This window comes from Arachis stenosperma, chromosome 8 (genome assembly GCF_014773155.1).
Source record: "Arachis stenosperma cultivar V10309 chromosome 8, arast.V10309.gnm1.PFL2, whole genome shotgun sequence".
NCBI lineage: Eukaryota > Viridiplantae > Streptophyta > Magnoliopsida > Fabales > Fabaceae > Arachis > Arachis stenosperma.
The window spans coordinates 6,890,833-6,904,922 of NC_080384.1; the positions used below are offsets into that span (position 1 = coordinate 6,890,833).

The 14,090-nt window shown below is 23.5% G+C and overlaps 1 protein-coding gene across 2 annotated transcripts in view; it reads left to right on the forward strand.

The window, feature by feature from the left end:
• Positions 1 to 13,718, forward strand: part of LOC130946707 (replication factor C subunit 3-like) — a 60,413-nt gene extending 46,695 nt beyond the window's left edge. The window contains exons 8-11 of one of the 2 annotated variants that reach the window (XM_057875542.1): positions 8,608 to 8,677; positions 8,873 to 8,950; positions 11,347 to 11,479; positions 13,511 to 13,718. In XM_057875542.1, coding sequence (XP_057731525.1) covers positions 8,608 to 8,677; positions 8,873 to 8,950; positions 11,347 to 11,479; positions 13,511 to 13,566 — 337 coding nt within the window. In that variant the 3' untranslated portion in view covers positions 13,567 to 13,718. The remainder of the gene's footprint in view (positions 1 to 8,607; positions 8,678 to 8,872; positions 8,951 to 11,346; positions 11,480 to 13,510) is intronic. The other variant, XM_057875543.1, reaches the window with a different exon arrangement.
• Positions 13,719 to 14,090: the final 372 nt, after the last annotated feature.

Genomic DNA, 14,090 nt, shown 5'->3' on the forward strand with positions numbered 1-14,090 from the left:
AAAAATTTTAGGAAGAAAAATATAATGATAAAAAATATAATTATAAAAAATAAAAGAAAAAAATAAAAAAATAAGTTGTGTCCCTTATTAGTGTCTGTGTATCTTTTTTGTTAGGAATAACATAAAATACATTATTTCAGTATCTCTAGATACAATGTCTTTATCTATGTCTCATCTACCAAATATGATTTTGTGTCTCTATGTCCCTATCTCACTGTCTCAATAATAATAAATTATAAAAAATTAATTAATAAAATTTTAATAAAGATAATCAAGTCATAAAACCTTAATCAACTCATTCAACTTATTTGTTAAATTTTCAAAGCATTCCAAATCTGCAAAACAAACATCGCCTACCTCAATGTGACTCAACTACGCAACTGGACCAGCATAAACAGCATTCACAACTGCTCTGACAAAGCAACAGCAAAACGAGACAGCCACAATAACAATAATGGCAGCAAATTCAACGACCCACAATAATTCAAGGGAGAGAAAACAAGATAATTGGACTAACAGTAGCTCTAGTGATCTTTACCGATAAGAATAGAACCGGCACAACCAAGACAGAGCTAGGACAAATGACAGTAATTCCAGTGATGATTTTTCGGCGATAATAGCGCCGCTTCCTGAAAACTAAAAGCACAGCGACGTAGTCTCTAGCAAAAGCTGTGGGAGACGACAACAGCTTGGCGGCAATAGGAACAAGTTCACCCTCGAACCTCTCTCTCGGGACCCTCATGCAACGACAACATTCTCCGATGTTGGCTCAGACAACAATGGCGGTGATGGCAACGGACTCAACCCTCACCAGCAACGGTGATGGTCATGACAACAATGAGACATCTATTCTTCTTCTTCTCTATGTCTCTCACTTTTTCTCCTCTATTCTCGTGCTCAACGGTGATGACGGTGACCAAGCCCACTAGTGCCATCCCTGTCCCTCTCTTCTTCTTCTTCCTTCTTCCTGTGTTTTCCTCTCGATCTTTTCTCTCTCTCGTTCTCTCTTCTCTATGTGTGTTAATAAAGTTAGGGTAAAGAAAAGGAAGTAAGGGTAATATAGGTATTTTCATAAAATTAGAGAGTAGGATAGTAATTGAAAACCAAATGTAATCCAATAAAATTACTTTAAGAACAATATTTGTTTATCAACTTACTAATTAATTTTTAATAAGTACTCTAATTTTAAATTAGAGATAATTCAATTAAATTTTTTTTGGTTTATAAAGTTAAGCTAAAAATCTTAATTATTCAAATTAAATTATCAAATTCTCGTTATTTCTCATTAAACTAAAATATAATTGTAAATATTTAAAAAAGCCTAATTCGTATAAAATTTATATGAGTTTTAATTAATTCAAACTGAAATTATGAAAATATGGTTAAATTAAATTTAGTAAAATATTTTTTTGTAAATAAAATCATAGACAAATAAATAAGTCTCAATTAATTTATTATTTAATTTTAAAAAATTAAGGTCTTAAAATTTTCAGCTTGGTGATTGTTTATGATTTGGGTTTGTGCTGTTGGTGGTGGTTGATATTATAACTATGGGTTAAAAGGTTATTTGGTTTAGTCTGGGAATCTTCTTTTGGTGGCTGAGATTGTCTGTTGTTGTTGTTTTTATCTTACTGTTAGTTATGGTTTATGAAGGTTTTTTGGCTGTTATGGTCATGGACAGATAGTTCAAAGAGGCTATTTAGTAGGCTTACTGGTGTGGGTTTCTTCATTGATTGAGAATTTTTTTTCTTTTGGTCTTCTCAGGTTCAGACTTTGTTTTGTAGAATTATTTAGGCATATTCCATCAGCGAATAGTAATGCTCTTCTATCTGCATTTAAGAACTCCATCTCCTTAGGTGTATTATATATTATTTGATGAGTTTTGGTGAGCCTCTTTCCACCCTAATAACATCAGCTTCATTGTCAAAGAAGAACTCCAATTTGCATTGAACACTACTTCAATTGTTTATATGTTGAAGCCTCTAATCCTCTTCTAAAACAATAATCTCCTCTTCCTCTACCTTATTCTCACCATCTTCACTACTCAACAAAGGCATAGAGCTCCTCTATCTCCCTCGGTTCTCCATCTCACCCTAGCATAATGACTAAACTCTCAGCCACTCAATTTTGGTAAAAACTCTCAAAATCATAAGAGGGTACAAAAAACTCTATAAACCCTAGCGGTCTAGTGAATACTCTTTAATTCAACAACGTGTGTAATTAAAAGATGGAGTAATTATTTTGAATATTAATTGGGAGTTCTAATCATTCTCTTAATATTCAAATGATAAAAACTATATATACTATTTTTTGAAAATATAAAAAGATAAAAAATTCAAATATTGTATTTATAAATTAAGAAGATAATTAAAAATTAGTTAAGATCTTTCTTTTATAAAATATAAAATAAAATATTACATTCTTGGCATCATATGTCACTATAAGATGCACACTAAATAGCGACAATTTTTTATACATTTGTGACGGTTTTAAACCGCTGCAAAATGACATAACAGTAGTTCCAGAAAAGTTGTGATTTAAGGGATGGAAATTTGATTTTGCGGCGGTTTTAACGAACCGCTAGCACAACCACAGCTATTTTGGTTAGTGGATTTAAAAAAAATCTGTGACAATTTTGAAACCGCCGCAAAATTATGTGAGTCTTTTTAAAAAAATGCAACAATTTTGAACCCCCGAAATTTCATACATGAACTTAAAAAAAAAGCTGATTCATTGTTATTTTGCTCATTACTTCTTTTTTTAACTACTTAAGTATTTGTTTGCATAATAATTATATTTTAAACACATCTACAAAAGATTGTGATTAAACATGTCGAACAAAAAACAGAGTACAATGGCTATATTACTATAACACTAAGTGATAATAATGGATGAAAAATTACAAATTACTCACAATACTAGCAACCTTTCATTCTGTGATGAATATAAAATTGAAAACCTCTTTTAAATTGTTGCAACCTATAACTTTCATATTTTTTAGATCTTCAATTTTTAAAACCTTTTTAGCTTGCTTTGGTACAACACAAGTTCTGTAGCCTAACTTTGCCAGGGTATTTATCTTTTTTCTTATTCTTGGGATCTGTATCATCAAATAATTAGATCGATAGATTACCAAGTTAACCTGATATATAAATAAATAAATCAGACAACTAATTTGTTAAAATTTGATTTAATATATAAAGTTAATCTACAATTTTTGGAAGCTTCAGAAAAAAGGTATTGTTTCAAATATCTTTAAAAGAAATGAAAATTATGAAAGCTAAAGATCTGATAGAACAAATAGATATGATGTCTTCAATTTTACTGTAAGATAATGGAACAAATAGATATGATGTCCTCGATTTTATTATAGGATCCATGGTTCTAGTTAAATTCAATCAAACTCTAGTGAATAGTTTAGGGATGAAGTAATAAAAATTATTAAGTCTAATTTATTTATAGTTTTATATAACTAATGAGTTTATCACTTATCATATATTTGTGAGTTTGGTTTGAAAGATTTTAAAGAAGAGAGAAAGACTTTAAAGAATTTAACCCTATTTACAAGTTTTATTATTTTGGAAAAAATGGTTGTGAAAGGTTTTACTAAATCTCTAAAACCTTTATTTTTTTATTCTCCTAAATAATTACAAAGTTTTTATTATCTTTTAATTTAATTTATTTCTTTTTTTATAAGTTATTGTATTGGTACTACAAAAGATATTAATTCTAATAAATTGTTTGAGTATTGAATAAAAAACATAAAAAATTATTTTATTTTTATCTATTTTTAAACTCATGGATAATAGAAGATTCAAAAACATGAAGATCCATTTTAGTAAAACTCTTTTAGAGTTGTTTATGATTTTGAAAATTACAAACACCTTGGTTTGTGTTTGGAAAATAAAAAATATTATGTATGTGTTTGTGTTTTTAGTTTTTAAAAATCAAATTTGTTATTGAAAATGAATATAAAGATATTTTAAATTTGAAAAGTCTTATATAATTTTATATATTAATGAGTATCTATATTTATTCTTATTATTTATCATATTTATATTTATTAAAATTATTTTAAATATTTTAAATAATTGTATAAAACACATATTTTTATAACTTGTACTAGTTAACAGTTATTTTTATTTTAACTTATTAAATATAACTGCCAAAACTTTTGAAAATTTATTAAAAAAAACTAATTTTATCAAAATACTTTTAAAAAGTCAAAATTTTATCCAATCAAATCTAAATTCTTTATTTACTTTTTCTCCCTTTCTCTCCAAATCCTTCAACATGATTTCCTTACGCTCATGGCTACTAAATTGCTACTAAACACTCCTTTAGAAGCTAGATCTCTTGGTAACCTCATGCATAACTAGTGTTGGTTTAAATTGATTTTTTTTATTTAAAAAACTAATTTTTTAAACAAATAAAATACTTTTATTTAATTTAAAATTTATTTGAATATGTCTTTGAAGAAAATACTTTTATTAAAAAACATAAATTATTTTTTTAAAGCTAACAATACTTTGCTTTTAAAAAAAAATAAAAGACATTTTTAATATTTAAATTTTTTTTAAAAAAATCTATTCAAATATAAAATAATTTTTGTCTGTTAAAAAAGATATTTTTTAAAATAATAAAAATAAATATTTTTTTCAAAAGTCAATCTATACTAACTCTTAATATCCTCATTTACGGATATACCTGATCGAGAGTGGGTGTTAAATTAGTAACTAATTTAGGTGTTAAAAATAGTTTAACAATAAATTAAATATAAAAAAATAAATTATAAAAATTTAATTTAACAATAAATTAAATATAAAAAATAAATTATAAAAATTTAATTTATTTTTATTTTTTTACACAAATTTAAAAAAAATATAATGATAAAAAATATAATTATAAAAAATTAATAAGAATAATAAAAAAATAAAAATAATTTATGTAAGTAATATCTTTATTTTTTTATCAAAAATAACACAAAATATACTAATTTAATATTTTAAAATTTAATGTCTATGTACATATTTTATTTTTCAAACATAATTTTGTATCTCAATATTCTTATTTCAATGTCCTGTGCTTATAAACAAATATAACTAATGATCATTTATTTTTAAATATTCTTTATATGAATTTTTTTATTAATTAAATAAATTTTAATTTTTTATATTTTTATATAAATAGCTAAAATTTAAAAGGTAATTTATATTACTAATTAGATTAATCATATTTTCTAAACGGTTTTTAAATAGATTACATTTATTTTAAAAAAAAGGATTAAATACTGACGTTCATAATTTATAACTTTATTTATTATCTCTTGTAATAGGTTATTTTCCAAAGAGCATTATATTTATTACTTTACTAGAAACGCATATATTCATCACAAATATTAGAGTAATTTATATCAATAAAATGAATGAAATTAAAAATTATATTGATGTTCTAAACATAAATAGATGACACGCCTATTTAATTTATAGATTAAAGTATTGTTTTTGTCCTAACGTTTTGGGATAAGTTCTAAAGTTATTTTTAATGTTTCAATCGTCTTATTTAAATTCCTAATATTTTAAAATTAACTCAATATTATCCTGCCATTAGGGATCCGTTAACAGAATTGACGGTGGGACAAAATTGAGACGATTTTGAAACATTAGGGACTTAAATAGGACGAAAACGTTGGGAACAAAAATGATACATAGAAATAAATTTTAGTTTTATTTTTCAATAATATCAATTTTTTACTGTACATAGTATTCAATTATTATTTAATCACATTTAAGTATATTAGACTTAATCATATTACTTTCATTCTAAATAAATTTATTTTTTTATAATTTTACACTTAAAGTTATAAGTTAATATAAAAATATAAAAAAAATTTTAGAATGAAAGTAGTGTGATTAAGTGTAATTTACTTAGATGTGATTAAAAAAATTGAATATTATATACAGTAAAAAATTGATATTAGTAAAGGATAAAATTAAAATTTATTTCTATGTATTGTTTTTGTTCCCAACGTTTTCGTTCTATTTAAGTCCCTAACGTTTCAAAATTGTCTCAATTTTGTCCCGCCGTTAATTCTGTTAACGGATCCCTAACGGTAGGACAACATTGAGCCAATTTTGAAATGTTATGGACTTAAATAGGACGATTGAAATGTTAGGGACAACTTTAAAATTTACCCCAAATATTAGGGACAAAAACAATACTTTACTCTAAATATATGTAAATTGAATAAGTATGATTTGATTTACTTCATGTATAACATGTATATAGTAAATCGAATTAGCCTTACTCTATTTACTACTTATACAGATTATTAATACTTATATATGTTTTAAAGGTAATGCAGAATAAGAAATACTCCCTGTTTAAATTCAAATAAAATATCATAAAATTAAAACGAATAAAAATAGAAATTTAAATTTTGTGTTTTAGTTCAAATTCTAGAAAATCTATATTTTTATAAACTTATGAATTTAAAATAGAACAATAAACGATTTTTAAAAATTCATTAGGAATCATCCTTTAACTTATTAGTATCTAAATAATCATTATTATTATGACTTTTAATGTTAAAAAATTATTATAAAATATAATCTTTTAAAGTGGCATAAAAATTAAATTCTTTTAGCGTTAGAAGTAATACATATATAACATCATCAAAGTATTTTTTCTATACATAATTTTATAAATTAAATGATAATTTAATTAATATAATATTTTAATTATTTCTCAAATGAGCTATTATATAAATATAATTGGTCTTTTTAAATTGTATAATTATCTGTTATTCCTAACTATGAAAAAATATAAGTTTTAACTTACCTTTTGGGGAGGTCCGTTTGATATCCAAAAACTGCTTAGCAACAGTCGGACAAGTGAAAAATGTTGGGGTAAACCAGAAAGTTTTTATGTCACTTTGGAGAATTATATTTTATAATAATTTTTTTAACATCAAAAGTCATAATGAGTCAAAGAATTATGTTAAATAAATTTTTATTTATTCCGTTTTAAATTCATAAATTTATAAAAATGTAACTTTTTTGGAATTTGAACTAATCACAAAATTTAAATTTTTATTATTATTTGTTTTGATTTTTTTATATTTTATTTGAATCTAAATGAGATATTTAAATCCTAAACTCTAGAGTCCATACAATTAAGTTAAAAATAAGAAATGTCAATAATCTGTATAAATAGTAAATCGAATAAGACTGATTCAATTTACTATGTATATAATGTACCTGTAGTAAATTGAATCAAAAATCAGATTGATTCGATTTATTAAATATATTATATGGGGTTAATGTTCAAATTCGTCCCTAAAAGATCACACGATCTTCATTTTCGTCCCCGAATGATTTTTTTAATCAAATTAGTCCCTGAAAGATAAACTGTTAGTCAAATTAGTCATTCCGTCAATTGGATGATGACGTGTCACGTTAAGTGTCACGTGGCATGATGACGTGACACGCCACGTGGCAGGTCAGTAACACGTGGCACACCATGTGACAAGTCAGTGACACGTGGCATGCCACGTGTTGCTTGACATATAAAAATTTTTTTTATTAGTCAAAATAGTCCCTGAAAGTCCACACGTAAGTCATTTTCATCCCTCAAATTTTAAAAATTAGTCAAACTAGTCCTTATATAATTTTTTTGTAAAGTTTAGAATTGAAGCAAAATTTGTGAATCTTCTTGAATTTTGACTCTAAGTATCACTACCATTACCTACTCTATATAAGTAATATTGTAATGGAAAAAAAAAGATGTAGTAACATACATAAATTTGTTATTTTGAGCATATAACTTTGTTTAGATTAATAAATACATATATTTCAATTTTGAGTATATATATATTCCAGTAAAATGTAGTAATGTAACAAAAAAGGTTTTAGAATAGAAAAGAATAAGAGAGATTTTGAGAAGAATTAAAGGAGAGAGATAATTTTATGAAAAAAAAATAAAAAAAAAATTATATAAGGACTAGTTTGACTAATTTTTAAAATTTGAGGGATAAAAATGACTTATGTCTGGACTTTCAAAGACAATTTTGACTAATTGAAATCTTTTTTATATGTCAAGCGATACGTGGCATGCCACGTGTCACTAACCTGTCACGTGGCGTGTCATGTCATCATGCCACGTGGCACTTAACGTGACACGTCATCATCCAATTGACGGAAGGACTAATTTGACTAACAGTTTATCTTTCATGGACTAATTTGATTAAAAAAATCATTCGGGGACGAAAATGTAGATCGCGTGATCTTTTAGGGACGAATTTGAACATTCCTCTATATTATGTGTCAGTAATAAATTGAATTAGGTATATATTTAATATAAATCGAATTAAATTGATTTGATTTATAAAAAAATGTAAACTATATAAATGTATAATCTATTTGTATTTATAATATCTGTATATAATTTTCAACTTTATTTATTTTATTCACGTGAATTATCCAAATATTATATATTGATAATAAAAATTGTAATAATTAAGGATATAATACTATAAGAAAATTAAATTTCGCTGATTTTACTATTAACTTATATCTAACAAGAAAATATTATTCCCCTATCCATTAGATTGTATCTCATTCGTAGAAAGCTGCAAAGTCTAATGATTCACGACGTTTCCGCTGAGTTCGTTTATAAGGTACGTACGAGTTATGATATTCATAAAATTCTACATATAAATTTGTTTTAACTATTTTTCTCCTTTATTTTCTTAATTTTTTCACAATTAACAGATCATTCTTGTTAAATAATAAAAGAAAGAAGGAAGAGTTCTCTACTATTCTGGTAGTCTTGATATGCATTTAAATTCTAGAAGTTGTCTCTGTTAATGCAGTCCTTGGTAGAACGCTTAACAACTTTAATTGATGCCTCACTGCGTTCGGGCGTGGCCAAACTCGACATGGAGTACAAGGTACAAACTCAAACGCTTTCATCACTAATACTTTGGGCTTAAATAACATATTTTTTCCTTAATACAGTCAAATTTACAAGTTGTTTATTTTAGTCACTAACATTAATTTACTCCAGTAAATACAGACATAGCAACTGCCAAGTTAGTAATTTTTACTTATTTACAATTTTTTAAGTGATATTTTTTTTTAAAAAAGTACAAGTAATTTTATATTTGGATATTTCATGTAAATATTTTTTTATCTAATAATTATACTTGAGTATAATAATATAAAAATATTTTTTATTTATTTATTAAAAATATATTTTTTTTAGTAAAAGAGTTTTTTTAAAAAATATAAATTATAGCTTCTAAAAAAATTATATTTTATTTTTATAATATTTTTACTTCTACTACAAAAATTTTGTCAAATACATTAATAAATAAAAAGATATTTTTTATTGAAAAAGAATTTAATAACTAATGGTACCGAATAGGCTTTAAAGGTAAGTTTGGATTGTTTCTTTTTAAAAAAATAATTATTTTTTGTATTTTTAAAAAAATCTTTTTGTTAGAAAATACTATTTCACATTTGGATATTTTAAAAAAAAATCAAATGACAAAAACTTCTTTTACTTTTATTTTTTTAAGCAAAATATTGTTGGTTTTTTAAAAAATAAATAACTTACTTTTTTAATATTTAAAAAAAATATATTCAAACATATTTAAAATTTAATAAAATTACTTTTCCTCCAACAAAACTAATCCAAACAAATACTAAAATAAATAACTTCGAAGTTTTACCTAGATGAAAATCAAAATAAAAAATTTAAGAGACAAAAAAATATAAAAATAGAATAAAAACCATATATTTATAGAGACGAAAATCTTATTTAAGCTTATTTTTTAATTTATTTTGTGTTTGATAAATTTATTTTTGTTCCTTTCTTTATGCAAGGAGAATGGTATTGACATTCTTGAATTTAATATTTTTATTATCTTTTTATATGATATTTTCAATTATCCTCATGGCTCGTTATTTTATTATCTTTAAGTTTTATCATTTTATTAATTTTTATAATTTTATGAAATTTATAATTAAATATTTATATTTTTTTTAATTAAGTCCTATAATATTTTTAATTTTATAATTAAGTTTTTTTATGCTAAAAATATTAAAATTAATGAAATTTTTCTTCAAAAAATATGTGGTCAAAAATCTATTTAAGTTCTTAATTGTAAATATCTTCAATTTACAAAAAAAATATTTAGTTAACTCTAATATATTTTTATACTAAAAAAGACCTAATTATAAAATAAAAGTAGTATAAGAATCTAATTAAAAAAAATATAAAAATTTAATTATAAATTTAGTGAAACTATAAACATCAATAAAGTAATTAAATCTTATCTTTAATAATGGAAGAATATCTATAAGAGTTAAGCATAATTTGTGAATAACATATAATTAAGAGAATATTATTATTAAATTAAAATTAACAATATTTATTTTCTTTAAATATGAAATTCACTTTTATATAGTGTTCGAGTTTTAAATATTTTTCACAATTATCAATATATACCTTATTATATTAGAGGATACACTTGACTCTTTTATAGTTACGAACTTAAAAATCACATAAACTGTAAAACATATAGGGTTAAACAATAACATAAAACCAAATTATATGCATATAATTTGTACTGTGTAAAAAATATTAATTTTAGAGAAGAAATTTAAATAACTTGAAAATGAAAAACATCTTTACACTATTAATTGTAATTATATAACTCGAGAAAATGATATGTGATAGATCCTAGATATGACAGTGAAAAATAACTTTTTTTTTTCAATAATCAATTAATTAATATTTTGTTTAGTTTTGAATATCTTTTTTTTTCACAATAAGGGTTTGTTTGGGCAAAAAATATAATTTGTAACTTCTCAAAAAACATAATTTTTTATTTTTTTAATATTTTTACTTTTACTATTAAAAATTTGTCAAATACACTAAAAAATAAAAAAATATTTTTAACTAAAAAAATCTTTTTTTTTATCAATTTGATAGCACCCAAATAAACACTAACAACCTAAACCATATTTTCTTTTTCCTTTCTCCCATTTACATTTTTGGCTAATTATTATTCGAAAAGAATTAATTTATTGTCCACTATAACACCGAAAATATTTAATAACTAAAAAACATTAGTCAAAACAGTCAAAAATTTATTTTATTTAATATTTATTAATTATTATAATAATTAATAAATATTAAATATTTTTTTTCTCTACCATTATTACCGAATTTGCACATACTACTTTATGCTTTTATACTTTCTGTATATAATGCAGAAGGTGAAACTGACAATATTTCCTATAATCCTATTGATGATATTATTTGGTTATTCCATTTCAGAAAGTTAGTAAGATTGAATTTGAACCACAGAAGAGACATAGTCCTGATCAAAACAAACAAGGGGAATCCAATAATGAAAAACACCGTGAATCAAGAAAGAGGAAAGCAATAATAAACTACTTGAAAGTTGAAGGTATGGAGTAGTAACTCATCGCCTGCTCTCTATCCTTAGCGATTTTTCTGTTTAAATATTCTTTTTTTTTTACTAATAAGATTACATAATCAACAAAATTTATCCTTTTTTATTAATATTTGATCAACAAAAATATTTTTATACTAAATTCTAAATCATAAACTCTTAAATACTAATAATATAAAAATAAAATATTGAGATAAAAAAATTAACTCCGATCCCTAACATTATTTCTCTCTTTTTTTACATACCTAATAATAATATTGCCTTTATTATGTTAACCTAAATGAAGTCCCCCGATCCCATAGTCCGTTATAATTTGGATTTTGTTCCTCTAAATTTCACCTGTGGTAAGCGACTAGTCATATTATTAGATCAATATCATTTTAACTATGTATGAAATTTCATTAATATGGTTTAAGAATAATTTATTTCTCATCTTCTCATTTTACCAATTTATGTATTTTAGATAAATAAAATATTTTACAAGTAATTAGGAGTAGTTAGGCAGGGATTAGAGAAATAAATAAAAACTAAATCCTATCAAAAATAAAAATACTATTTACACACTAAAATTAGCCCCATGACACAAATACATGTATAATTTTACTGATTTTAATATATATTTTATATTCTAATATGTATTTTATTCTAATAGTTGATTTTGATAACTAATTTTAAAATCTAGTATAATAGTATTATATAAAAAAATATTCTAAACACTATAATCAATTATGAAGCAAGTTTAAGAGTCAATGATTTAAATTTATTTATCATTTGACAATTCATCAAAATGAATAATCTTATATTCTTTTAAGAAAGTAAAAAAGTTAAAATACTAAGATTCAATTTAAGTAAACAACTTAGTTAAACTTTTTAAAAAGATAATTTAAATAATAAATATTTATATTAAAAGTAGCTTATAAATAAGTTCTTTTGTGTTTAATTTTTAGTTCTAAAAGTGCTTATTTTAAACAAAATATGATAAAAAGTTTTATTCTGAGAGAAGTCATTTTTTAACTTCTCCGTAAGCACTTAAATAGCTTCTTAGAAAGTTACAATTTAGTTTTTAAAATTACACCAAATATTAATACTACTACTTTTCATAAGTCAAAACTTTGAAATAGTAATTTTTAAAACTTCACAAACGGACCCTAAATCAAATAACCTGGTTAAATAATTCGCTCTTTCTTTAATCAACGTTTTTTTTTAATATGGAGAAATTATCTAATCCCCCATTTCTTTGGTTTTCCGTCATTATTTTTTAAAAACTCTAGCTGTTGTTTTATTTTATTTTTGTGATAATTTATAGGTAAGACTTCGGAGATTAAACTTGTAAAAATTTAAGATCTAAGGCAACCGAATAACATTGTTGAACGCAATGAACCATCCCTAGTACTCATAAAACTCCCTATATTTCATCCATATGTCTTTATTATTGTAAGAATCATACTTATTTTTGAATGGATGAAGACCAATAATGATGGCCTAATGAGCATATATAAACGGAGGTTCTTAGTTGGTTTTTGAAAAATAAAAATGTTTGAATTTTTGTAACAATTCACCAAATTTCATTATCTCTTCCTTTCTCTTTCACTTTTTCATCTTTCTTGTTGGTTTTTGAAAAAAAAAATGTTTGAATTTTTTGTTAATTGCTTTTTGAGTGAAGAAAAATTAATTCCTTAATTGGATCGATCTGAAAATTATAGCAAAAAGAACATTTAAAACAATAAACAATTACTTTTTTTCATAGTTTTCATAAATAAGAGAGTACATTATTGTGTTTTATTTATGAGAGTTCAAATACTGACAAATTTATTCATAAATAAATAAAATAAACTTTATATTTATGAAGGATAAATTTTTTATAATAAAGATATTTTAATTTTAGTTTCATTATTGTGTTTCTTATAAATGAATGGATCAATATTCTAAATTTTTATAAATAAAAATAATAGTTTACTCAAAAAAATATCTTACTTTCATGGTGGATATTTCTCTTACTCTTATTTGTTTTCTTCATTGTTTCAGAGTTTATTGCAAAATTCATGAGCTGGTACAAGAATTCAACTACAGGAAAGTATTAGGCAAGTCCAAATGTGGAGTGCGATCGGTCATGTCAAAGACATTTGGTTCTTTGCAAGTGTCTAGGAATTTACATTAAATGGAAAATATTATGGGCCATCAAATAGATATTTTTGTCGCATCTTTTAATTTGTTATCTATTATATATAACAAAAACATGGGAGAATTTTCCTTATAACTATCTTTTTTTAAAGTATTTTTTCATAGTATATAATTTATAAAACAATATTTTACTATTTTTATTAAGATTTGAATTAATTGTTTTTATAATGTAAGATACTTATTTGTTTTCTTTAAATTTTATTCGGTTCAAACAAATAAAAGTTAGTTAAACTTGTACCAAAAATTCAATTCAAAAAAAGTATTCTTTAGGAATTGTTTCTAAGATATATAGATTGCGTCAAATAATAATGACAGCGAAATAAAAATAAGACAAAATGACACTTTCTTCTAAATATAAATTGTAGTAATGTATGAAATAGTGCTTTTAACATCCCACGATTGGTTAAGGCAGAAACTCACCAAC